We start from the raw sequence: 27,681 nt of genomic DNA, 5'->3' as shown, positions 1-27,681 counted from the left end.
TTCACATCACAAACGAACTGACCAACTAGTTCAGTGAAGGGCCGTATTCATTCAGTGGGTCCAACCAATGATTCACAGCCCGCTCTCGAATGCTATTGGCTCATGCTAAAGTCAGTCTTTAAAAGCACAGCAAAGGAAGACAAATGGAATGTGCATGTCTACAAAAGTATGAAGAGACTTTAAATATAGTTTATAGAGTTTAAACACCCTAACTGTTTTCACCACAAATGGCAGATTATTTTCCCTATAGTTTGTCAAATGCTGGGCTTAATTATTACCAAGACAAAGAAAAAGATTAAGAAAAGCCTAAATATCTTACACTGTGCATCAGTGCACAACATTTCCATCTGTAATTTTACTGTATGTCTCCAGTCATTTTTACACATTCATAAATTGAGGATTATGTTTTGTGTATACCTGTAAACGTGCATTTCACCCGTCTCTCCTTGATTAACTCGAATGACTCACATGCTGAACTGAACGAATGACATGCCTCCTCTTATTCAGTCATTCAGCAGATCTTCATTCACGAGTCATTCACGAATGAGTTTAAAAGTATATTCAGTTAGTTCTCGAACCACCTCTCATCTCTTCCAGACTCAAATGACCGACTACTTCAGTGAAGGGGCATATTCGTTCAGCGAGTCGAACCAACGATATGCTCCTTCACATTATGCACTCTAATGCTTTTAGCTCATGCTATATTCAGTCTTTACAGGTATTAAAAAATAGCAGTGTCCTTTGGCTTCCAAAGGGAGAGACGTCAGTGAATGAAAAATATAAGTCAGTGTATAGAACTGAATGAGAACGATTCATTCACTTGACCGATTCGTTCACAAATGAAACAGCACTATTACAAAGGTTTGCTTACATGAATTAAGACCCAGCCCTAGCTAAAACCACTATTCTCAGGAAAGAGATGCATATTTATTAGATAAATAAATGAGGTCATTGGTGAAAGCCCAGGAAAATGGTAGGAGTGTGAGAAGAAAAACAAACCTGATGTAGGAGTTGTGTGCATGTATGTGTGAGTGTGTATATACGGGTGAAAGAGTTTTAAAGAAAGATAGACTGAACACTATAACGCATCAGTTATGATTAAGGCGTCATCTGTGGTCACGGTTTACTGTAAATGTAGCGGTAATGAACCACAGAGAGCTTTTTCCATACAATTCTGCTTCATGCATGGCTGTTTAATGTTGGCATTACAGAAACAGAAACCTTCTAATGATTACGAGAGGACAACATTATCAATTTACTGCTTGTGCGTGAACAAACCTTTACTCTTCCAGTACGGTTATTTCATTTACATAAGTAGCTTGCATAGGGCCATTTGTCCACTTCCACTTTGTGTTCCATTTGCTGCGTTTTGTGATAGCAACACTCAACCTTATGTTTTACTTGGCATTGTCTGTGCTGCCATCTGGTATGCATAACTAGTGGTTATGAAATAATAAACAAATATGCTGGTAGATTGTGCTGACTGCTGCATGCTGTAGTGGTTTCACTGCATTCTACCTGTTTCACAAGAACATGCCAAATCTTGTCTGTGACTCTTTTGCTAGACTTCTGACACTGAATTTGCAAAACTGATGTTTAGACTGCAATTTGATTGGTAGACTGCCATTTCGAGTAGCTGACATTTTTAATGGTGCAATCGCAGCCAAGCTTAATGATTCAGTTCAGTGGTAGGGTTGGATCGATACCCAAATTTTGTCTTTGATACAATACCAGCCTCTGGTATTTCGGTATTGATACTAACTTAAAACATTAAACTACAAATAAACAGACTCAGGCCACTGCTGCAAATTAAACTAGTGTAGAAGATAATTAATGCCAAGTAAAAAAAGCAAAACAAAAAACTTAATCAGTACGTCGAGATTAACAACTTTTAATAACAACTATAATTAATTACAACTTGATTCTCAAAACATAATGAGTACACTGAGCACTGTACACTAAGCCAGTCAATATAAAAAAATAAATAAAAAATAAAACTTTTAATGGGTGGTCAGATGGTCTTTTATCAACCTTGAAGGGGTTTATTTTGTGATAATGACTAGCTGACTGTACATTATCCTGCTTATTACATGGCTACCTATCAAATAAAAAAATATGAAATATTGATCTGAGCTGAAAATATTTTATTAGCTTACTTGTAAAGATCGCAGAATGATACAAGAAGTAGGAGTGATGACATTACCCCAGTTGATTGGTGAAAAATCTGGATGTGGATGTGTGGTTATTATCCAGAAAAATCAGACGCTGGACGGCACGATTGACCAATCAAATTGTAGTATTCCAGAGTGCTGTGCAATAATTGATGTTATTTTATTTCAACTTTTTCCCCCCCCATAATATATCAAGTTTTTAATCTTGCAAAATAATTACTTCAATCTCAAGATTTTTTTTTTTTTTTTCCTAATCCTTTCCATAGGGCTATCAGTAGATTCAATAATTCAATTTTAAGAATTCATGATTCATCTCAATCTTTGCTAGTTAAAGCATTGTAGTTAAAGTATGATTTCGGAGGTAGATTTCTGGAACAGTGCTCATTGCATATTTCAGAATTTGCATCAAAAAACACCCAGTAAATGCAAATACTGAATTCATTGCAAATCTGTGATAATTAAAAAATATTACATCTTTACTTATATATGCCACAAAGATGTTTTGGCACTGTCATCTGATGGTATTCCTATTGATTTTTGTATATAAAAACGAGAGCTGTCAGAATTAACACGTTAACATGCGATTAATTAAAAAAGTTTAACACGTTAATTTTTCTTAATCGCGATTAACGCATTTATTGTTAATGCAGCATAAACACAGGTAAGAAGGGTGGATCCTTAGTAATGTGTCCACCCGGAGTCATTACACTAATGCACACACCACAAACACACACACTCAACAGCGCTTCTACCAACCTTCTACCAAGATGAGCCTACAAGTTTAGCATAAAATAGCACAACGCGGGGGTCCCATAGACGTTCTATGGGCGTACTGTCGTAACACGCTACTTGACCATTACGCTCTCTCCTATGATAATTATAATTATATAATTATATAATTATAATTATAATATACAGTATATACACATGTATTCAACCCTTATACAGTGACACTTAGTCCAGTCTGGCCCTCGACCTAAAATGAGTTTGACTCCCCTGGTCTACCGGCAGATTAATATTGTGGAGGATGAGAGTTTAAGAGATTTAGGGCTGTCACGATTATGAAATTTGGCTGATGATAAATTGTCAAACAAATAATTGCGATTATGATGATTAATTGTTTCTTTAAGGGCTTTCACGATTAATTATCTTATAAATTGTCATTTCTTAAGGTGTGCTTTTTTTCTGCATGTGTGTTTCATAAACCTTAAGAAGTCATTTTTACTTATTTAACTTCAAATATATAAACCAAATAATTAAATGAGGATAAATTATTTCCTTTTAAGGCTTTAAAAACTTATGAATGACATGAAAAATTATGTTTTAAATATTAAAATGTTTTTAAAGACATAAAACATGTCTCTCTTTTTGATCAACTTTAGTTTTGGTCAATTTTACATTTACAGTGTTGTTTTTTGAACTCATATCTTTTATATTATATTATATATATATATATATATATATATATATTTTTTTTTTTTTAATAAAAAATATACATTTACTTATACAGTATATACAGTTGAAGTCAGAAGTTTATATACACCTTAGCCAAATACATTTAAACTCAGTCTTTCACAATTCCTGACATTTAATCGTAGAAACAATGCTCACACTTTTTCGTCCTTGCTCGCACACGCTTTTTCAGTTCTGCCCACAAATTTTCTATCGGATTGAGGTCAGGGCTTTGAGATGGCCACTCCAATACCTTGACTTTGTTGTCCTTAAGCCATTTTGCCACAACTTTTGAGGTATGCTTAAGGTCATTGTCCATTTGGAAGATCCATTTGCGACCGAGCTTTAACTTCATGGCTGATGTCTTGAGATTTTGCTTCAATATATCCACATAATATTCCTTACTTATGATGCCATCTATTTTGTGAAGTGCACCAGTCCCTCCTGCAGCAAAGCACCCCCACAACATGATGCTGCCACCCTCATGCTTCATGGTTGGGATGGTGTTCTTTGGCTTGCAAGCCTCACCCTTTTTCCTCCAAACATAACAAAAAGTTCCTTTTTTGTTTCATCAGACCAGAGTAAATTTCTCCAAAAAGTAAGACCTTTGTCCACATGTGCACTTGCAAACTGTAGTCTGGCTTTTTTATAGTGGTTTTGGAGCATTGGCTTCTTCCTTGCTGAGCAGCCTTTCAGGTTATGTCGATATAGGACTTGTTTTACTGTGGATATAGATACTTGTCTACCTGTTTCCTCCAGCATCTATACAAGGTCCTTTGCTGTTGTTCTGGGATTGATTTGCACTTTTCACACCAAACTACGTTCATCTCTAGGAGACAAAATGCGTCTCCTTCCTGAGCGGTATGATGGCTGCGTGGTCCCATGACATTTATACTTGCGTACTATTGTTTGTACAGATGAACGTGGTACCTTCAGGTGTTTGGAAATTGCTCCCAAGGATGAACCAGATTTGTGGAGGTCCACAATTTTTTTTTTCTGATTTCTTTTGATTTTCCCATGATGTCAAACAAAGAGGTACTGAGTTTGAAGGTAGGCCTTAAAATACATCCACAAGTACACCTCCAATTCAGCACACCTTTCAGTACACCTAACCTATCAGAAGCTAACTGGCTAATTGTCTAAAGGCTTGACATCATTTTCTGGAATTTTCCAAGCTGCTTAAAGGCACATTTAACTTAGTTTATGTAAACTTCAGACCCACTGGAATTGTGATAATCAATTAAAAGTGAAACAATCTGTCTGTAAACAATTGTTGGAAAAATTACTCATGTCATGCACAAAGTAGATGTCCTAAATGACTTGCCAAAACTATAGTTTACTAATATGAAATCTGTGGAGTGGTTAAAAATGATGACTTCAACCTAAGTGTATGTAAACTTCTGACTTCAACTTTATATTATTATATTTATATTATATATTATAATATTATGCAATAGTCTGTCATAATTTCTAAACTTTCATACGCCTTTGAGATTTTGTTTCATAATTTCATTGCTCCACAGAAATTGCGTAAGTTTTTTCGATGTAAGCGTGTGTCTCCTCCTCTGTGTCACTGCATGTCATTATAACTGCAAGTGTGAACTTGATATGGCCAAGGTAATAACCGCGGTTAGATCAAATAACCACGATCAGATGGTTATTTAATAATCGCGACTGACCTAAAGAGATTTTATGCCCATTGCAATGAATATGCAACCAATGGAGAAACTAGTTCTTTCAATAAGTCAAACTCCCACTTAAACTTGGGGAAATGTTTAATGTTACTTGAATTTGTGCTATTTTATTGCATTTCTCTCTCTATACTGTGGAAGTCTTTGTTTGGAAAATGTTAATAAAGCATCATATTGTTACATATTGTTTTATTTTCTTTCCTAAGATGTAAATAAATGCATTTTGACATGGAAAGAAGTATATATAGTGTCAAATTTCAGCACTTTCAAAATCTGCGATTAATCGCGATTTACTTCAAAAAAATATGTGATTAATAGCGACTGACAGCACTAATAAAAATATGATATTTCATACTTGTTGAGCTTCGATGATAATTAAATTCCACCATACATAAAGAGCAAATAACTTTGTTATATATATGAATTATAGAACGAAACAGTTATAATGTCAAATTCGGTAAATGTGTTGAAAAACATTGCTTCAGTGCATTAACCTGACATACAAATGTGTCGAACTGTACTGAATTCTATGTGTAGCATATCAATACCATCTAAATTTTCATCCTTCTGCTTAGCTATGTGAAGTGCGTGACCATTTTCTTAGGCCTGTGCTAATTCTGGGGTTAAATAGGTGAACAGTTCACCCATCAAGTGACAGTTTTGCAGCATGACGCTAAGAATCCACTCCTACTTCCTGAATAGGCAGCTGACACACACATCGTACAGGGATCACTTTACCCAGACATGCTAACTCACTCCAGTCATTGTTGTGTTAGCCCACCCTGTCTTCACTGTCGAAGGGTTACAGAACAGCCAGTGAAGGGAGATCCTGCTGTTTAACACTACTTGAAAATGTAGATCTCTATTCTAATAGCCCAATTCTGCTGGAAGGAAAGCTGGAAAAGTGCCAACTACTCAGACATAGCTAAGTTAATATTAGTGGACAAAGCTAAATAAACAAACAAATATGATTCCATGAGAATTTGAGGATTTCCTTACAAGGGGCCTGGGTAGCTCAGTGGTAAAGACGCTGGCTTCCACCCCTGGAGCTCGCGAGTTTGAATCCCAGGGCATGCTAAGTGACTCCAGCCAGGTCTCCTAAGCAACCAAATTGGCCCGGTTGCTAGGGAGGGTAGAGTCACACGAGGTAACCTCCTCGTGATCACTATAATGTGGTTCGCTCTCGGTGGGGCGCGTGGTGAGTCGTGCGTTGATGCCACGGTGGATGGCGTGGGCCTCCACATGTGCTATTTCTCTGTGGTAACGCGCTCAACGAGCCACGTGAAAAGATGCGCGGGTTGACGGTCTCAGACAGGGAGGCAGCTGAGATTCATCCTCCGCCACCCGTATTGAGGCGAGTCACTACGCCACCAAGAGGACTTAGAGCAAACTGGGAATTGGACATTCCAAATTAGGAGAAAAAGGGGAGAAGATCCCTTACAAAAAGTACTTTTTGGTAACATGGTACAATGATTGCATACGATGGTAATACTGTACCATGGTACATATATTGTATACCATGCTATCATAATATTTGGTTTCTCAAGGTATTTCAAAGAATATCATGGAATTTCCATGGTACATGTCCAAGAAAACATTATCTTACCATAGTACATTTGTATTAAAACAAAGTATTATTATAGTACCATGTCCAAAGACTACCTATACAAAAAATAACCATGGTCTTACTATAGTAGTATTGTAGTAACCATTACAGTAGTAATCCAGATTTTTGGTAGAAACCATGATTTTAATACAATTAACAATGGTTTTACCACAGTAATGCTGTAGTATCCATGTATTAACCATGATTATACTATTGCAATATTGTAGAAACCATGACTGTAGTAACCATGGTTCCCTTTCAAGTTGGTCACTTTGACACTTTGTCAGTAGCTAACGCTAGGGGAAACTAGCGAGTGGATTATTTCTATCGCCCTTCTTGTGCACCAACCAACAGCGTATCCTTTATCACTCCAAGTTTGAAACACTATTGCATTGTGATTGTTGTTGTGTTTTTTTTGTGTAAAGCACATAAAAGAGCCTTAGCATTTCGCAAATGTTTTCCAACTTGTCAACGTTATATCACTCTGTCTGAAGGGCACAAGTGCTGCTTTTATGCCTGGGCTAAGCTCACGTGGAAACAGTGCTCAGTGATTGCATTCATTGTGAACACATGAAACTCAATACACTTTGCTCGTGGCTCGTATTCTTTTTAAAGGATGACACCGATTCACCTCCCTCCCATCATGCTTCCTCTGCGGCTCCCAGAGTTGTACTACCCTGTTGGCCGGTTGCATAACTTTATTCTGTCGGTCAATGACCATTCTGAACTCTCTTCCCCTGCGGTGTAATTGCAAATCTTTGTACAGTGTTTCATTACCCATATGGCTAGTGTCATTGTTATATTTTATAACCATACATGGTTATTGAGTTTCTCTCTTTTCTATTGCTTCTATTGAAGGGGAGACTATTTCAATGTCTTTTCAGCTACCCTAATGGCTAGTGGGCATTGCCTTGTGCATGAGAATCAGTACATATTTCCCATAGCTACTTGAAAGGGAATGTTATGGTTATGACTGTTACTCTGGTTCCCTGAAAGGAGGGAACAAGATGCTCCAATACGCTTACCGCAATACTAATTTCTTGCTGTGAAGGGACTGAGAGATGTGCTCTCTTCCCTTCAGTCGAAAAATCCTGATGAAATTGCTTATAATAGTAAAATGGTTTATATGCCCGTGAGGATGAGTGCATCAGGGGTGGAGTGTCAGGCACCATCTGCTAATAGATTTCCGTGATTTTGAAGGGCTTTAGAGATCGTCACTCCTGGAAGGAGTTTCCCATAACATCAGCTACTGAAGCAGCATCTCGTTCCCTCCTTTCAGGGAACTAGGATTACAGTCGTAACCAGAATGATGTTTGGTGGCAGCCATGATTTTAATACAATTAACCATGGTTTTACTACAGTAATTTTGTAGTATCCATGGTTTTACTGTAGTAATATTGTAGTAACCATGTTTTTTTCTGGTAGAAGCCATGGTTTTACTATAGTAATATTGTAAAAACCATGACTGTAGTAACCATAGATTTTGGCGGAAACCATGGTTTTTATACAATTAACCATGGTTTTATGACAGTAATACTTTAATATCCACATAATAAAAATGGTTTTACTACAAATGCCATGGTAAACTATGGTTACTGTTGTAAAACCATGGTTAATTTTTGGAAAGGTATGGTACTTTTTGGTACTTTTTTGTTTTTGGCCTTTTAAAAGAACATAAACATTTTGACTAAATGATAAGTAGGTGGCCAATCATTTTACAACTTGAAATCTGATGCCATGTTTGACATAACAATCATACTTTGGAAGCTTCTCATGAATATACTGTATACTGCATACTACTGTTTGAAGTAGTGAACATTGTATGAAGTATATAGTTTCAGTAGTACAATTAAATCGTAAATCTTTTACAGACTGCTACATTCCTGATAACAGCTAGATTTTGGACAGCTAGAATTAAAGCTCTGGTTGTGTACTATGAATATTAGCTACATTTACTGTGTAATTTGTGTATCATTTGTTGGTAAATGCACATAAATGGTCATTTCTTGGTGGTATAAAAATTATGTGATACACACTCCGGTATGGATCTGTAGTTGATTTTTGAGATGATAGTTTTGACATTTACAGCTTCTCCCAATATTTCTCTATGATGGACACTCAACACCCCCTTTTTTGTTTTATCTCCCTATGAAACCCCTTTTAAGCATTCCATATGCACAGTCTTCTCCCCAAACCCCTCTGTATTCAGACCACAGACAGATACATCTCATCTCTAATTCCTTAATTGCTTAAATTCTGTATCATTATAGGCTCATTCAATTGGATCCTTATGTGATTTTAAATGTTTATTGCTGTGGTAATTATCCCAGCATCCTGCTCACTTGCAGAACATTGTGGGGACTCCTACTCCATGCTGGCTCAGCACTCAGGCAAACTGCTGAGAATACTGTGTTCTGGCTGGAGTCACTCAGCACACCCTGGATTCGAACTCGCGATTCCAGAGGTGGTAGTCAGCATCAATACTTGCTGAGCTATCCAGGCCCCCCAATTAAAGGAATAGTTTAACCATAAGTATAAAATCTGTAATTGTTTTCTTACCCTCAGGATGCCCATGTTTCAGAGATTAACTTGTGTAATATACTAAAGCTGGTGTCATGGTGTAAGCTTCATCCTTTTGTTTGCAATGGCTGGGAACAGTTGGATCTGGTGTCTTGTATCTCTTAAGTCGACGGCAGCACAGCAAGCATGATTTTGGCTTTTGCCCCACGAAAGCCTTTGGCAAGCACTTTGTAGGTTGAGGCTAAGACCCAAGGCTTACCTCAACAGCTTTCTCCCTCCTTCATTCTTTCCTCGTAACCCTCAAGTGTAATTGCCGTTTCCTTCATAATTTCCTGTGTCCTCAATGAACTTTTCTCTAAAGTAAAACCCAGTTTCAGGAGGTCAGGGACTGAGGTTTATTTTTTATGTGCTTTAAAGCAATTTTATGAGTCCAGTTTCAACAAATGTAACTGAAAAATGAATGTCATGTTATGTTGGTGTTTCAAAGGATAGACAGTGTGAATAAGTGGAGTGTTGGTTGACTAATGTCAGTGTCAGAATCTTGTTGAACCTAAATATTGTGGTGCAGCCTTGGACACCTTAGGCCAGGTTCACACATCCTCCGTGAGTGAGGCGTGAGCGAGATGCGAGTGGCGTGGTTGCATTGGACGTTCACATTGGCCGCGTCTCTTCCATGAGAAACAGCAGCGCTAAAAAGTTATATATGGGATCCTATGCCAGATTGTTTCTTTAATAAGGTCTTAATAAGATGCAGTTATTGCTGCTTCAAGGACAACAGCGGGCAGTCACGTGCACTTCATCTTTATCAGCACACTTGGTTGTGATTGGTTAATGCTGTGTCTAAACTGTACACCTATATACACAGAATGGCAAATGGTCCAGCAGTTTATTAATTCTTTCCTTAAGTTATTTTATTGAGTTTACTTCCAAGCAGACATATAAATTGTAGTGGACTATAGGTTTGGTTTGAATAATTTTGATTTGCTTTTGTGTCTTTCCTATAATCTCCTGATTATTTTAGTGTTGTACTGCACCCAGAGCCGCTGAGCTCAGCATGAGCGGCGTGGCAAAAATAGGCTCAATGCCAAAACTATCCGCTCACTGCTGCGTCTGAAACGCGTCACCTCTTGACTCATGCTTGCAGTGGGAATGGTGTAATCTGTTAATATGGGTGCCGAAACAAAAACGCGCCACTCACGGAGGATGTGTGAACCCGGCGTTATGATTAAGATTGATTAGTGCTTTTAATGTGTTTGATCTCACGCAAGCAGGTTTTTAAGCTAACAAATTTGAAAGGAATAGTTCATCCAGATAGGAAAATGCAGTCATTTTCATTTATTCACCCATATGAATATTCATGTCATTTCAAAACCTGTATGTTTTTTTCCTTCTTCTGTGGAACACTCAAGGAGATGTTTAGCAGAATGTCCAAGCCACTTTTTTCCATACGAGACAGTAGATGGTGACTAGGGGTGCCGCAAAAGTAGTTCAAATGACTTTACGCTATATTCCAAATCTTCCGAAGTAATAAAATAGCATTTCATGCTTCCACACATTCAAAATTGGCACCTCAGAATGCATCATGCTAAGTTTGATGTTGGTTACATGAAACACAATAGCTTTTTTGAATTGTTTGAACATTTCATTTCATTTTTGGTTAACTATTTCTTTAATGTTATGAGCATTTTTTATCAATAATTTGTATACCTGCACATACACAATACATTATAACATCATTTATTATGTAATACTAATAACTCATCATACAACTTGTGTTAGTTACGGTCAGTTTGTAAGATATCATTATCAAACTATCGTAAGGGTTATGTAGCTACATTGTGTTTTGGAGTCAAGTTGATACTATTTACATGGAACAGTGAACAGTACACAATACTGACATAAAAGATGAAATAAAAAGTGAAATTATGTTGATTAGAGTTGTTTAAAAATCGTTTGTGGTTCGCATTTGAGAATATATGTGTGAGAGGGGTATTTTTATATTACACAAGTACAGCAATATTCATTTAAATAAATCCTCTACAGTCATATTGGATAAAGAATTGCCATAACTAGTACATTTGTATTTTTACTCGCCAGGCGTTTGATGACATGTAAGCATATTGCAACTGAAAACTAAAAAAGATATTAAGCAAATCGAGAAGGGGTATCTTTACATATCTATAGTATTCATATATATATATATATATATATATATATATGACTTCACACAATGTAGTATGAGGGTTTTGAGGGTTTGGTTCATTTTATTCTATATTTCACTTTTCAAAATTTTTATCACATTTTAGCTTTTTCACATTCTATCAATTCATATGATGTCATAAAATTGCATTTTTAATAATGATACAAGCTGTTGTCACTATTTTAAATTTCATACACATTTTTAACAAAATATTCACAAGGTTGGAACCTAATAATGAACATAGAATTACATATATGAATTTTTTTTTAATAATTATAAAAATAATAATTTAAGTGCTACTATATCAAAACCACTATGCAATATACTGTATGTGTATATATTATTTTTTTTTTTTTTTTACCAAACCCCTGCATAGATGCTTCAAGAGCCTATTCGCTTTAATATTTAGTGTTTAGTGAAGTTAAAATATTATTAATTACAATGTATGATTGTGCCTTGAAATATTTATGCATTTACTCATTTAGTACACTTACTACATTACTACATTTAGTTGAATGTTTTTTACTTGCACTTGTGTGATTTACATTGAGTTTACATTGATATGTATAACAGGCGCTAAAATTGTACTGTCTCTTTAAGAGAAGCGGCAACTCCGCCATCAAACTTTTACAGTTGAATGAGCGCATCGTACATCAACAATAGAGAAGTTGCAATTGTTTTTACCTCATCCGTGCAATGTATGATTAGAATGAATGTTTCTTTTTACCTTTTTGATCATCAACTGACTTTTAATAACAAAAAGGATATTACAAGAGACATGAAATGGTAATGGGGTGCTAGGATCTCATCTTTTGACACACAATACACAGAGAGAGCCAAAAGGAAACATTTACTTGCATAATAAGTATTGACTTGCTACAAATATTTATTGTACTCAAATTCAAATATACAAGCTCTCAAGTTTTGCTACACTTTTTATCTTCCAACAGATGACAAACAGGCGTGTTACACTGCTCTGTTGCCATGCTGTAAAACAGAGCATGTTGTGTAAAGAGTCAGTGGAAAAGTTTCACCAAAATCAAAGTTGACGTGGTTAAATGCAATGCAAATGTAACATTGGCATATCATGGCTCAATTAAAGTGATGGTGACACCATGATCCACATCTCAGGACCCACTGCAGCCAAATAAGGTCGATTTCCTTTAGAGTGCACGCTCACAAGACACACAGTAAAAGATGAGGCCAAATCCAGTTTCTGTAAGGGGGCTTTCACACTGGCAGTTTAGTCCGAAACAGAGCACGGTTCACATGAAAAGTTGGTAATGTGAAAGCTGTCCTGCGGACTGTGAAGCACACCACGGTACTGAACCCGAGACTACCTGTAGGAGGTGGTCTGAGTTCGGTTGCACTGGGACTATGGCGCGGTTCGCATGAGTGAGGTGGTTTTCACACTGGGCACATTTGATTGTTCCCGGCGCCCCCCCCGCAACGTTAGTCTGGTTTCAAAATCTGTCAAACCCCGGTGCTTATATGTCATCAACGGACCCGAGTAAAGGTTGCTTTCTCACTCATGCGAACTGCGCCAAATTCCTAGTATCAGATATAGTCTCCTTCCCCTGGACATGTACAACTGCTGAATTACAGCATGCGACGCACAGAGGTGCATAAGTGTCATTCACTGTGGTGTGCATAATGACACAAAATTAATAACAAACATGACCCGTGTTGTGCTTTCCATCATGTGCACGTTTGTGATGATGCAAGTTGATGATGTAAAAGCACCTGGGTTCGACAGAATCATACAACCAGATCAAAGCTGCAGGGGGCGCTGGTAACAATTGCGCTCGTATTTGAACCACAGCAAACGTGCCCAGTGTGAAAACCACCTTAATCACCAGCTATTTATTCAGTAAAAAGATCTCAGTGCTTCACCACTACACCACTCAATCACTGGTGAGTTAAATCTGAATATTTATTGCCAGTGGCTGATAACTGACACATTTTAGTTGCATAGAGTGATTTACTCACAATGTAGTAGGCTAGAAATGTATGGTCATTTTGCACCCCTAACCCCTGCTTTACTATATTTTCTTGTACAAGAATGTCATTTTTTGAGGTGTAGAATCTAAATAGATCAAATCAATACAATCAAACAGTTTTTTGATTCAACAATGACTAAATAACAGCTTTTAAAACACACACCATTCACCAAAATCTCTATATTCAGGCATCAGAGTGCTGTTTACTGACTAAACCAACGAATATGGAGTCAAATTGGTGTTTCATTCTTGAATAAGCAGCAAGGCGAGTCTCAGCATGGCAGATCTGCCTTAGGGAAAAGAGTGGTGTCCGCCACCTTCTCAGTGAAGTCTACATCACATTGTGTCCCTTAAGACCTGCATATGTGTCTTCCGAGCCTGTGGAACTTGATGTTGTCTGAGTGCTAGTATTGTCACTTATTAACACTGGTGAATACATAAACTCCTGAACATGCCTTTACATGCACACTTATCGGTCATTAATAAGCCTCTGGAAACACCTGTCAACATATTTTGAAGTTTTTGATTACAGTTCTGTGCTTTGTGTGTCATGTTGTCACAGTGTGGTGCTGATAATAGTTTGTAAACTATAAACTGATTTATAATTCTCATGGTTGCACAACTCGTGTTTTCAGTTTTCTATTAGATACAGGTTAGGTGTGAAACAGTTTTATATGTTATTCAATTAACTCAGTTAAGGTTAATTAGCAAATCACAATAGCACTATTCATCTATTCAACAACATCTGAAATGAAACTACTGCATCTACAATTCACCCAAGATGTTGTTTAATGTGGCTTAAGGAGCATTCACGTTAACAGATTCATTGAATTCTGTTTCACACAGCTTATTGCCACCCATTTGGCCCCGTTTCGCACCGGGAAAAGTCCTGGTTCTCCCTATGGCCAGGCCACCCCTGCCTGAATATTTATCTCTCACTTTTTAGCTATCATCAATTCACAGTATTTAGAGGTGATTTTGAGTTTAAAGTTTAAAGAAGGATTTTTTTTTTTTTTTTTAGCCTAGCCCGCTCTTCTGTTAAGTTATATCATTGAGATTTAATTCCTATCATTTTCTGTTTCACTCTGTGTGTGTGTGTGTGTGTGGTCCTTACCCCTTAATAGTGTCCTAACTCATACAATTAGGTGCACAAATACAATGCTTGTCATTCTAGAAGAACAGAAACAAGTGCCTCCTTGTGCTCAATCAATTTAGAGACGTCTCGCATTGTAATGATGGTGGCAGAGATAAGCTCTGTAGTGATGCTATCTGCACTAGAGGAAATGATGTAAGGTGACTCATAAGTTGAAAGGTGACTTCTGGAAACAAGAGAGAATGTGTTTCACCAAAAAAGGTCACGTTCTGAGATCTTGATATTGCAAGTTTACATTTACCCTACATACAGTATACGGTACCAATCAAAAGTTTGGACACTTGAGAGAAGTTATGCTTTGTTGACAATAAAAACATTTGCCTACATAAGAATTTTGGAAACAATTTACATGAACGTTCCCTTTGTTAAGGTATTATAAGGGGGTTAAATATTGTCTAGTAAGTCATTTACAAATGCATAATAATTCATTAATATGTGGTTATTACAACATGCAAACAAGGGTGACTTTCATGCAATACCTTCCAAACAGTGAGCCATTTTATGTTATAAATGCATAACACTTATTCAGCATTAGTAACCTATGAAAATGTACCTTAATATAAATTGGATGGATGTTTAGCTTTTAAGAAGTTGCCAACATTAGAAACCTAGTTAACACTTTACAATAAGGTTTCATTTGTTAACATTAGTTAATGACATTAGTTATCATGAACTAACAATGAACAATACTTTTACAGCATTTATTAATCTTAGTGTATGTTAATTTTAGCATGTAGTTATACATTTTTAAAATCAAAAGTTTAATGTTAACTGTTAGTTAAATATTAACATTAGGTAATGCACATATGAACTAACATGAATTAACAATGAACAATTGTATTTTATTAACAAGCATTAATAAAGCTTAATAAAGTATTAGTGTTTAATACCTAATGCATTAACTAATGTAAATGAATGGAACCTTATTGTAAAATGTTACCAAAACCTGTACATTAAAGTAAGGATGGTTTAATGGTCATCAGGCTTTTTTTATGTGATGTATTCTGTTTATTGAGCGTGAAAACCTGAAAAGTGTTTTACAGAGGACTTTAGGTGTTATTTCATAGTTTTGATGACTTTGCTATTATTCTAAAATGTAGAAAATAGTAAGAACAAAGAATGGGTAGGTCTGTTCAAACTTGTGATTGGCCATGTGTTTGTTACTTTTTCCCAGCCGATCAAACATGCAGCTTTAAAAGGGATATTTGCACTTTCCCCTGGGTAAACCAGCTCCCTCTCATGTCTCTTGCCTCAGGTGTGCTGCTCACAATAGGTCTTCAATACAGTAGTGTCTTTACACTCATTGAAAGTGTCATGACATGTTGCCCAACCTCCTTGATATTGCTAAGGAGAAGCTTGTGGTTAGTTTAGGAAAGATTTGTATTCTTTGTTTGACTCAAATTAGTTTTCTTTGAGAGTTCATCTCCATTGTGCTGGAATTCTCCCCTGGTAAATGTTTCTGCTTCAACAATGGAGCGGCTGTCTGCAGATAACTTATGAACTTACAATTGCTCATCCAGATCTGAAATAGAATGAAAAGGAGGAGACAACACTCATGAAAAGAACAATATCTGAATAAGCACTGCAGCTGGCTGCAGATTTTCTTTTTCTCTTTTCCAACTTTGTCTCCCCTGGATGGAGATGGATGGAGTTGAAAGCGCTCCTCTATGTGTTTAGTTGTAGCCAGGATCCTTCATTTGTTCAGCGTCTTGACTCTGACCTGGTTGTGTTAGTTTATGGAGAAATAAATGATGCGTTGACAATGGTGTACCTGTCTGCTCTGATCTCACACCATCCTGGAATGTTATCTACATCCATCATCGCATCTCCGGTGTGGCGACCTCCTTGTAGGGTTACGGCAAACAAAGAAATTTTTGTTCAGTGTGTGTGTGTGTGTGTGTGTGTGTGTGTCAGTGTTGGGGAATGTTACTTTTAAAGGGTTAGATACTTTGCAGGGATAGATACTTTAAAATCACCCAAAATTAAAAACATCATTTACTCACCCTCATGTCATTCCAATCCTGTTTGACTTTCTTTCTTGCGGAACACAAAAGGAGATGTTTTAATGAATATTGTGGTCTTTGTTTTTAACATAATGACCCAAAAGTATCATAAAAGTAGTCTTTGTGGCTTTTGCGTCATATTCCAAGTCTTCTGAAGCAAACGATTGAAATTGAAGTAATTTTTTTGGGTGAGAAACTTGACACCTGTTGCACGTCCTCGGGTGAAGTCACGCTCATGAACATAAATTTTTTGATTATCATTTATGGCTGCATTTAAAGTAGAAATAAAGCATGGTCATATTTTTTGTGTCCCTGAAACATAATTGTTGTATGAAAAGATTAAAGTTAGTCACTATCAGCTCAACATGATCACACGGGAAGTCGGCATGCTGTTTCCGAAAGTTCTGGAACCCTAGGATCGGCAACAGTATGCTGACTCACTGACATACCCTATATCCCATCTGACATATTTGGAACGGCTCAACAACAATTACTTTCCCTCTTGGCACGAATGTTAGCACGTTGCATCATTTGCATGGGAGACCACAGTTCAATACCCATTCAAACGAGGAAGTAATCACGTTTGTATAAACAATCACGGGTATGATAAGGAGGTTGCATTTTTATCCCTAACATTGCATTTTGTCTCTACTAATGGTTAGGTTTAGATTTGGGTTTTGGTTGGGGGGTAGATTACATAAAATAAAAATTTCTCTTCACTGTTATACACCCTGTTCAGCTGAAAACTATTGTTTTTACAACTGGCTTCTGGCGACCTCTCCTGGATATAAATGGATGTCACACTTGTGTATATGCTCTGAAACACTTACCGCTTTAGCCTCTGGAGGCAGTGTTTTCAAATTCGGTCAACGTATACTGATTTCGGCTAAAGAAAACCGAATTTGATGTGAGATCAGGCTGATCAACTGTCATTTATTTGAAAAGACAGACCTCGATATTTAGTAAAACATCTCCTTTGGTGTTCCACATAAAAAAGAAAGACATATGGGATTTGAACAATATGAGGGTAAATTATGACAGAATATTCATTTTTGGGTGAACTATCCCTTTAAATGTAACACATTATATTGTGTTACTCTGAATGTAAGTTACTGATTATACTTTACATCATTACTGATATGGTAATTGGCAAGCTAATTTTGCGTCAGTTGCTTTAGGGTCTCTTTCTGTCAGAACAGAAGCGTTATGCTTTGTTTGCATGTGTTTGTTTTTTTTATATTCTAAGTCAGGGGTCAGCAACCTTTTTGACATGGAGTGCCATTTTTTTATTTTGCTGGTCAATGGCTGTAAATTACTGTACATTTAAAAAAAAAAAAAAAAAAAATGAAATTCGCAAGGAAAAACATAATATAATGTGGAGTTGTAGTGTTTTCAATTTAGCAAAGGGTGAATATAATTTACAAATCACTCTTTTTTTGTTTTAATTAGCATTTTTCATACTGTCCCAACTTTTGTGGGATTGGGGTTGTACAACATATACATTTTTTAAATCAAAACTTGTATTAGTTAACATTAGTTAATGCACTATAAACTAACATGATCTAACAATGAAAATTCTATTTTTATCAACTAACATTAACTAAGATGAATAAATGCTGTAAAAATATATTGTTCATTGTTTGTTCATGATACCTAATGCATTAACTAATGTTAACGAATGGAACCTTATTATAAATATTATATATATTATATGTGGTTTTTGAGACCAATACCGATTTTAGAGGGGGAAATTCACCGATTACCAATACGGTGGCTGATATAGTTAAATTTTGAGCTGGAATGAAAACAGACCTTTTCTATGTGGGCTGTTCACCGATTGTGCACCAATATGCAAAGGTACTCTGAAGGCTGCTTTCTTAAACAAATAATTTTTATCAAAGAATATTTGACATTATTATTATACATTGTCAACAAATTCTAGAAATGAACATTGAGAAAATAAAGAATAAATAAAAATAAAATAAATAGCTAAATAAACATCAGTACTGTATATTTAGTATCAGTCAAAAGCTGACCATTAAAATAAAGAATAAATAAAAATAAAATAAATGGCTAAATAAAAATCAGTACTGTTTAGTATCAGTCAAATGTTGACTATTTTAATACTGACAGTCTGGTTGGCAGGTTGTAAAACAAGAAGCATTTACACCTGCCGAGAGAGAGATAAACAGTGGCAGCGGTGTTACACCATATTCTGCTATACAAGTTCAGGGGAAACTTTCAACGATGGAAAACCAGACTTTTAAATATTACATTTTATAAATGCAATGACTGGAATTGTTCGGTTGAAGGGGTTACCAAACTGTGAATCCTGGACAAAACAGTTTGGTGAATACATGTTTACTCATTAGCTCCCACTCAGCTGACAAGCAATGAAAGTAGCTATGTGGTTAGCTAGTTAGCTATAAGCTCATTGTCACAGAGAGTAAAAGATGGACCAGCATTGTGTCTCACCAACTAAGTAACAACGTAGCGTGAAATCAACACTCAACAGACACAATCCACCACTGCACCATTGTCTGCTGAGCTGCAAAAAGATGCTCTGATGTTTACCTTTCAATCTGCTACATTACTGACTGCACTGACAAAGCTGGCTAACAGCAAACAGACATGAGTGACATGGTTATCAGGGACAGGGTTAATGTTATATTAGTTATATTGAAAAAGGAAAATGATGGGGTCATTGTTTATTAACTTTCCAGTATGTATTTCACAAACTAGTTAGCAACTTACCGTGAAGACACACAGCTTAACATCACTAAGTGATTAAGTCGGCATTAATATCGGCCAACCGATTGCACCCAGCATTAATCTGTTTAAATTGTGATCCTCACAGAATAGTGCTGGGATGAGTGACTGATGAGATATTGAGAGCACATTGAGAGCATGTTTTATTGACACCGAGAGTGTGCATGAAAAGTGCTCATGATCGTCCAAACAGTCTCGCTCCACACAACGTCTGATTGTCATGGCTCGTTACATCCCGTATACTCAGATTTTATTTGCATATTTATTTGTTGTTTAATTTGTTTTTATGCCTGTTTGCAGTTTCTTTATCCCCTGTTTAATACTCACTGTGCAGCGAGTCAGAATTACTACCATAATGACTCTAGAAAATGGGCAACGTAATATTCAAACACATGTAATTCTTACACATTTCTTTTAAAAAAACGACATATTCATCTGAATTACAGCTTGTCCTAAAGTTTAAATTCATAAATGCTTAGAACTGCCAAAAACTCACCCTCCAGAGGCCACACTGTCATGTTTCAAGGGCTGAGCAAGTGCTCATTCTTTAGAGTAGTGATTCCCTGCATGCTGCAAAAAAAGACCAGCCCTAAATCTAGATCGGCGATCACAGATTTAAGAGGAAGACCGGATGATTTAGATCGATGGCCAAACGATCGGTGCACCCCTAATTCTAAGTGACATTACTTTCGCTGTTTGAAGAATTTGTCTGCTTCAAGGGTTTTTTAAATTATTATTATAGTCAATGTTAATTGACTAATGGCACCACAAGAATGTACACAGTCCAAAAGTGTTCACTTGCGACAATTCTGTGCAGTGCACAACATGAGCTGTAACGGAAAAGGTAGCAGACAAGAAAGAAAATATTTCTTAAAATAAATATACACTCCCTGAGCACTTTTTTAGGAACACTATGGTCCTATTAAAGTGCCCGACATGGTCTTCTGCTGTTTAGCCCATCCACCTCAAGATTCGACATGTGCATTCTGAGTTGCTATTCTGCTTACTACAATTGTACAGAGTGGTTATCTGAATTACTGTAGCCTTTCTGTCAGCTTGAACCAGTTTGGCCATTCTCCGTTGACCTCTCTCATCAAAAAGGTTTTTCTGTCTGCAGAACTGCCACTCGCTTGATGTTTTTTGTTTTTGGCACCATTCTGAGTAAAATTTAGAGACTGTTGTTTGTGAAAACCCCAGGATATCAGCAGTTATAGAAATATTCAAACCAGCCTGTCTGGCAGCAACAGTCATGCCACGGAGACATTACACCCAACACTGTTCTGTGTATGTATTCTCCAATAGTTTTGGATGCACAATGAGAGTCAGTTTGTGTGTCCTGTTTAAAAGTGTACATGTTCGTATTTGATCATGAAACACATGACACACGGTGCCCTACAGTTGAGGCCAGATGTGTCTCTCTCACTCTCTCTCTCAAGGGCATTTCAAACTTACTACCTCCCCTGGTCCATCTGTCACGCCTCTGCCCTTCATGCTTAATATTTTATCCCTTGTCTTCACCCTCCCTCTTTCTCTTCCTACCTCAAACCAGCCCTGTGAGCCTCCATTTCTTCTGGAGTCTTTACATATAGTTCCGTTCTTAAATCACGCAAAAGAGTCCTGGGCTATCCCTACTGACCTCCTTCATAAATAATCACTGCTCAGACATCCCTCTGCAGATGAAGTCTTTCTCTCTCATTTCATCTTGATTTCCCTCCATCTTTTGGTGGTTATCTGGCCCATTGATCTTAATCCACATGTTAGTCTCTGGGTTTAAAAGACCTTAGTGAATGTGAGAGGACAAAATGTTGGCCTGCATTCTATGTCGTCTCAGTGGCAAATTTGTTCAAATTTGTTGAGGCTTGTTCTGGGTTTGTGGCCAGAAAATATCTTCCAGATAAACTGTTAAAGCTCGGACGAACTTGTTGACATTTCCTGCAGAAATGTTCCTTTGAATGTGTTCATATGTATGCATATTTTAAATGTGATCTGATTATACCTAGAATAACGTCAAAAAGACTTCGACATGGGCCAATTGCAGAAGTTTGTGGTCTTGTTTATACTTATAAGTCAAATAATTTTTTGTCATTTGGTTTTGTTTTCCTGGCTAGAGGAGGATGGACTCTCTCTCTGCTAGAGAAGGAGGGTTTTATCTCTCTTCTTCTACTCTACTACTCCAAACTCAGGCCATTGGTTGCCATGTTGGGCCCCTCAAACAAACAGAACAAAGTCTTCAAGGCACTTCAAAATACAAACTTCATTTTTAAGGGGGAAGAAAGAGAGCAGTCTGTACCATAGTCGGCAGAGATTTGCATTCCATCGGTGTGCAACCCCAATTTTTCCCATTTTCATCTTCATCATCATCTCGCTTTGAAGCTCATCCAGGGTCAGTGAATGCCAAGCTGTCTATGGGTTGCTCAGCTGTGCCCAGTTATGAGATTACAGTGATTCAGATGAGCTGAGTTCACTCAAGACTCTTTGGCACCATTCTGAGTAAATTATAGAGACTGTTGTGTTTGAGTATTTCTGTATCTGCTGATCTCCTGGGATTTTCACACACAATAGACTCTAGAATTTACTCAGAATGGTGCCAAAAAACAAAACAAACAAAAAATCCAGTGATCAGCAGTTCTGTGGTTGGAACACCTTGTTGATGAGAGAGGCCAACAGAGAATGGCCAGACTGGTTCAAACTGACAAAGTCTATGGTAACTCAGATAACCGCTCTGTACAGTTGTGGTGAGATGCGGGTTGGCACTGTTTTGGAGGCACGAGGTGGACCTACACAATATTAGGCAGGTGGTTTTAATGTTGTGGCTGATCGGTGTGAGTATATATATATATATATATACACACAATGCTATGGAAAAGTATTTGCCCCATCCTGATTCTTCTGTTGTTGTGTATATCTCATTCTAAATTGTTTAAAAAAATTCAAACAAAATCTATCATAAAACAAAGGCAATCTGAGTAAACACAAAATACAGTTTTTAAATGATAATGTTATTTATTGAAGCAAAAAGGTTCAATACCAACTGGGCCTGTGTGAAAAAGTATTTGCCCTTAGTTAATAAATCCCCAAATCAATGAAACTGCATTCATAATGGGATTCAGCTGGAATAAACACACCCAGGACTGGTTACTGCCAGCCCAGTTCAGTCAAATCAACACTTAAATATTATTTTTTTTTAGCAGCATGAAGTTGGCTAAAAGGTAGCACATTATGCCAAGATGTTTGACATACATCAGTCTGGGAAGGTTTACAAAGCTATTTCAAAGGCTCTGTGACTCCAAAGAACCACAGTGAGAGCCATTATCTCCAAATGGAGAACACTTGGTACAGTAGTGAACCTTCCCAGAAGTGGCCGACCTTCCAAAATCCCTCCAAGAGCACAGCGACGACTCATACAGGAAGTCACAAAAAAAGCCAAGGACAACATCCAAGGAACTGCAGGCCTCTCTCGCATCAATAAAGGTCACTGTTCGTGACTCCACTATCAGAAAGACACTGGCCAAAAATGGCATCCATGGAAGATTGACAAAGCGAAAACCACTGCTAACCCAGAAGAACATTAAGGCTTGTCTGAATTTTGCCAAAACACACCTTGTTGATCCTCAAAACTTTTGGGAGAATGTTCTGTGGACTGAAGAGTCGAAAGTGGAACTGTTTGGAAGACAAGGGTCCCATTACATCTGTCGTGAATCAAACACAGAATTCCACAAAAAGATTCGGTCCACATACCTACGGTCAAGCATTATGGTGGTAATGTGATGGTGTGGGAGTGCATTGCTGCTTCATGGCCAGGGCGACTTGCAATAATTGAGGGAAACATGAATTCTGCTCTCTACCAGAAAATCCTAAATGTGAATGTCCAGTCATCAGTCCATTAGTTGAAGCTCAAGTGCACCTGGATTAGGCAGCAAGACAATGATCCAAAGCATAGCACATAATGGAGTGGTGGTGGCGTAGTTGGCTAAAGCACATAACTGGTAATCAGAAGTTGCTGGTTCAATTCCCACAGCCATCACCATTGTGTCCTTGAGCAAGGCACTTAACTCCAGGTTGCTGCAAGGGGAATTTTCCCTGTAATAAGTGCACTGTAAGTCGCTTTGGATAAAAGTGTCTGCCAAATGCATAAATGTAAATGCATAGGAGTAAGTCCACCTCTGAATGGCTCAAAAGAAGCAAAATGTAAGTTTTGGAGTGGCCTAGTCAAAGTCCTGACTTGAACTGATTGAGATGCTGTGGCAGGACCTTAAATGGGCAGTTCATGCTCGAAAACCCTCCAATGTGGCTGAACTAAAGCAGTTCTGCAAAGAAGAGTGGGCCAAAATTACACCACAGTGTTGGGAAAGACTGATCTACAGATATCGGAAGCAATTGGTTGCAGTTGTTGCTGCTAAATGTGGCAGAGCCAGCTATTAATTTTAAGGGAGCAGTTAGTTTTTCACATGAGTGATATAGATGTTGGATAACTTTTTTTGCTTCAATAAAATATATATATATTTGAAAACTGTATTTTGTGTTTACTCAGGTTGCTTTTGTTTTGTATATCTCATTTGAAGATCTAAAACAATTTAGTATGAAAAATACACAAAAACAGAAGAAATCTGGATGGGGGCAAATACTTTTCCACAGCACTATATATATAGACTCTACTGAAAACAGTAGACAAAACGAATTGCCTTTTTGTAACTCTCTCTGTCCTTCACTCTTTTCTCAGGACCCAGGCTACTGGATTAAAGTTCATCGGTTAGAACATGGAGACGGGGGCATTTTGGATTTGGATGACGTGCTGTGTGATGTTGCTGATGACAAAGACAGGGTGAGTCATTAGTGTCTATGCATCTTTTGTTGTTTCAGGAGAGATGCTGATCTCTAATATGTGATTTAAGATGGGGTAGCTCAATGTTGACTGTATGTCACAATGCAGTGTGCTCGGCTTGATCTTCCTTTTCCAGTGTGATGAATGAACCAAAAGCAATATCAACTGCAATTTTAACTCCTCTTTAACTCATTTGCTCAGACTACAAAATTAATAAACCTGCTAAAACATGCAATTTAATGAGGTCCTGTAACAACATATTAGCATACTAATGTTTGAAACGTTTATAATTGCATAATGTGTTCTGTATACGGTTTAATATTCTAAACACACAGTTCGCACAGTGACAGTATGCAATAATAAGTATGCTGGTATACCATTCCACACATTTCTCATGATTTGTTTCTTGATATAAGGCTGACACAAAGTTATATAAAGCTATATAGAGTTCATCATAAACCAGCTTTCAAGATTGCAGATATTCATGTCTTCCAACCCCATTTAACTGTGGGAGGGTGAAAGAGGATAAGTGTAAGAAAGCAGAGTTCACTCTTGCTGTTGGGCTTCTGCTTTCTTAACTTGTTATTATGGAATTATTATTTAATTTTCCTTAAGCTAAAGCCAAAATGACAGTGTGAGTGTGTGTGTGTGTGTGTGTGTGTGTGTGTGTGTGAATAGTCTCAGTGGGTAGCATTCATAACAACCTCTCAGTTTGATTCACACTCAGTTTCAGACCACCTCATGTTAAATAGATTTTCTAAAAGTTGTATAGCTGCAGTGCTCATGGAATTCCAGAAAAAGCATCAGAATGCTGTAATGGCATTGGAATTTGGGACATTTACCTCATTTGGAGTCATTGCTCTTGTATGACCCTGACTAGAACCTTGTAAATAATGGCTCAGTTTCACAAAAAATATATGTCCTCTGTTTTGTTTATTTGTTGTGTGTTCATTAGCGTTTGCGCTAATGTTGTCAAGCTCTGACAAATGGGTGTTTAGCCAGCAATCTAATTAGCTTGTCCGTTCCTGCTGGGCTCTCGGGTTCTTGTCACCTCTCGCTAGCTAGAGCAGCTTTTGTTCCTGGAGATTTATAATTGTCCGCTCAGCAAGAACGTGATTGCTAATCCATGTTAGCTTAATTAGTAAACACATTCTGACTGCACTTGTGGTTTGACCGCTTGTACAAATCCATATTTTGCAAGGTTAAACTAGCATTTTGTAAGTAGGAGAGCACTGTTAGGATACTGTCATTGATACATGAAGGCACACCCTACTTAGGCTGCTAACAGCCAACTCATATGTTATGCAACACAGACTAAAACACCCCACCTTAAAACAGACCCTTCTTTGGTCCAATCTTGAAGACTTGGCCATATACATTTTGACTGGACACTTACTAGAAACTACTGTGGTGGTACCATGGTACAGCGATTATACCTAATGGTAATGCCATCATCTTTTGTATATGTTAGGGATAATGAACTGTACAGTCAGCAGGTTATTATTGCAAAATAAACCCTGACAGAACCCTGGTCCATAATTAATAGGGTTGTAAATCGGACGTTTCATCATGATCTGATCTTATATCGATTATCTTGGCCTGCGATCCGGTATTTGCCGATACTTCAAAGTCTGCCGCGAAACTATTTCGATTTGATCTGATTCAGGGCCCTGTGATCGATATTCCGATATTATGTGCCTATTATACACAATCGGTTAAAAAAAAATTTGCCCTCAAATGCAACCAAAATATAATTTGAATATTTTATTGAGCTCTCTGAAAAGTGCAAATTTAGTATCCACATTGGGACATCGACAACAAAATAAGGTACTTCAGATGTTGAAAAATTATACAGATAATATAAACAATAACGTCACACACAAGTGATCATCAATGATTTGATTGCAGCTTATTTTTCAGTTTAATCCAATTCAAAGTACTTACATTCCCACGACTTGTTTCCAGCTATCCATGCTATTTCTTGGCTACAACTTCCACAGTTGTAATGAAAAATTCTGTTACAGTTAACTGGGATAAATGTTAGTAAGTTTGCTGATGTGTAAAGTCTTATAACTGATGCTAGTGCTGAGCAGGTGATTTCTCTTTCCCTTGTTATTGCTGTTCAGAATGTCGGCGTTGTCAAGATGCTACACATGATGGTTGAACTGCTCCATGGTACTTTAAAATAGCAAATTCTCATGTAAAATTCAAATGGGTCACATGCGCAGTGATGTCGATGGTAGCCCAAATTAATCTCGCATGTGAGCCGCTCTGCGTTTGTCACAAGAGCACACATTTTAAGGAGCGCCCGGTTGACATGCTCGCACTGATCCTGTCACTGGAGCTCGCATTTCACAGGAAGCCCGGTTGACGTGTGTGCACAGCGCACAGATAGCAGAGCACAATTTGGCTTCAAAGACCCCGCGCACATCCATATCCCACATGAAAAGTGTATTTAGCGCTCATAAAATGAAATTAATGTAATAAGGTTGCTTCATCGACTGATGGAAATACGTACGGATTTGGCTGACATAAGAGTATTAAAATAAAGGTACATCTTAAGAAAATGTCTATATCGATATTTAGGCATTGTTTCGATAACATTGGATCGTTGGTTATTGGATCGATGTATCGATCCAGATTGATGAATCGGTACACCCCTAGTAATTAAGCAATATCATACAGACAAGAGTGCTTTTGGTATGAATATCAGCATGACTGTGATTTGGCCGTAGGTAAATAATATTTAATAATTTATTGTACATTTTAGACAACAATTGCCAGCTAGTTTTGTGAATTTCTTCTCTGCCAGCAAAAATATGAAGTGTATTTACAGACAGATCCCTTTAACTGCGTGCTTCTTCAGTTAAGTGCTGTACATGCAGAGCTAGCAACCATGTCACATTTGTGAAGACAAGCAGGAATACAGGTTTGTGTGTCTTGAGAGCTGGTACTCATCTTGGGAGTGGTGTGCTTTTTAATTGAGCGGGTGCCATGGTAACATCTCTTCCAGGACGTGGAGTCAGACGTCTACATCTGTGGCACTGCTGTGAGAAGTATCCCGAGAGAGCCACATAACACCTTCCTGGCTGTTCACACCCTCCACTGCTCTTTCATCTTCATCTTCCTTCATCCTTCTCCCAACTTTCATCTGTTTCACTCTCCCTTTGCCCTTTATTTCTGTTTAACCCTTATTCACTGCAGACAACATGGTTTTTCAGCACCCCAAGATTTTTTAATCTGAAATATTTTGTACCTTCTCAATCTTCTCTACCCTTCTAGATTGTTTTATTA

The 27,681-nt window shown here is 37.4% G+C and overlaps 1 protein-coding gene across 3 annotated transcripts in view; it reads left to right on the top strand.

The window, feature by feature from the left end:
- The window catches only part of LOC127431962 (partitioning defective 3 homolog), a 687,732-nt gene that overhangs the window by 62,666 nt on the left and 597,385 nt on the right, over positions 1 to 27,681 (top strand). For all 3 annotated transcript variants that reach the window (XM_051682650.1, XM_051682649.1, XM_051682648.1), the window contains exon 2: positions 24,286 to 24,387. In XM_051682650.1, the coding sequence (XP_051538610.1) occupies positions 24,286 to 24,387 (102 nt within the window). The remainder of the gene's footprint in view (positions 1 to 24,285; positions 24,388 to 27,681) is intronic.

The sequence above is a fragment of the Myxocyprinus asiaticus genome, chromosome 41, assembly GCF_019703515.2.
Source record: "Myxocyprinus asiaticus isolate MX2 ecotype Aquarium Trade chromosome 41, UBuf_Myxa_2, whole genome shotgun sequence".
NCBI classification, from domain to species: Eukaryota; Metazoa; Chordata; class Actinopteri; order Cypriniformes; family Catostomidae; genus Myxocyprinus; species Myxocyprinus asiaticus.
Note: the sequence above shows the minus strand (reverse complement) of the source record. Positions and strands in the feature narration are given on the sequence as shown.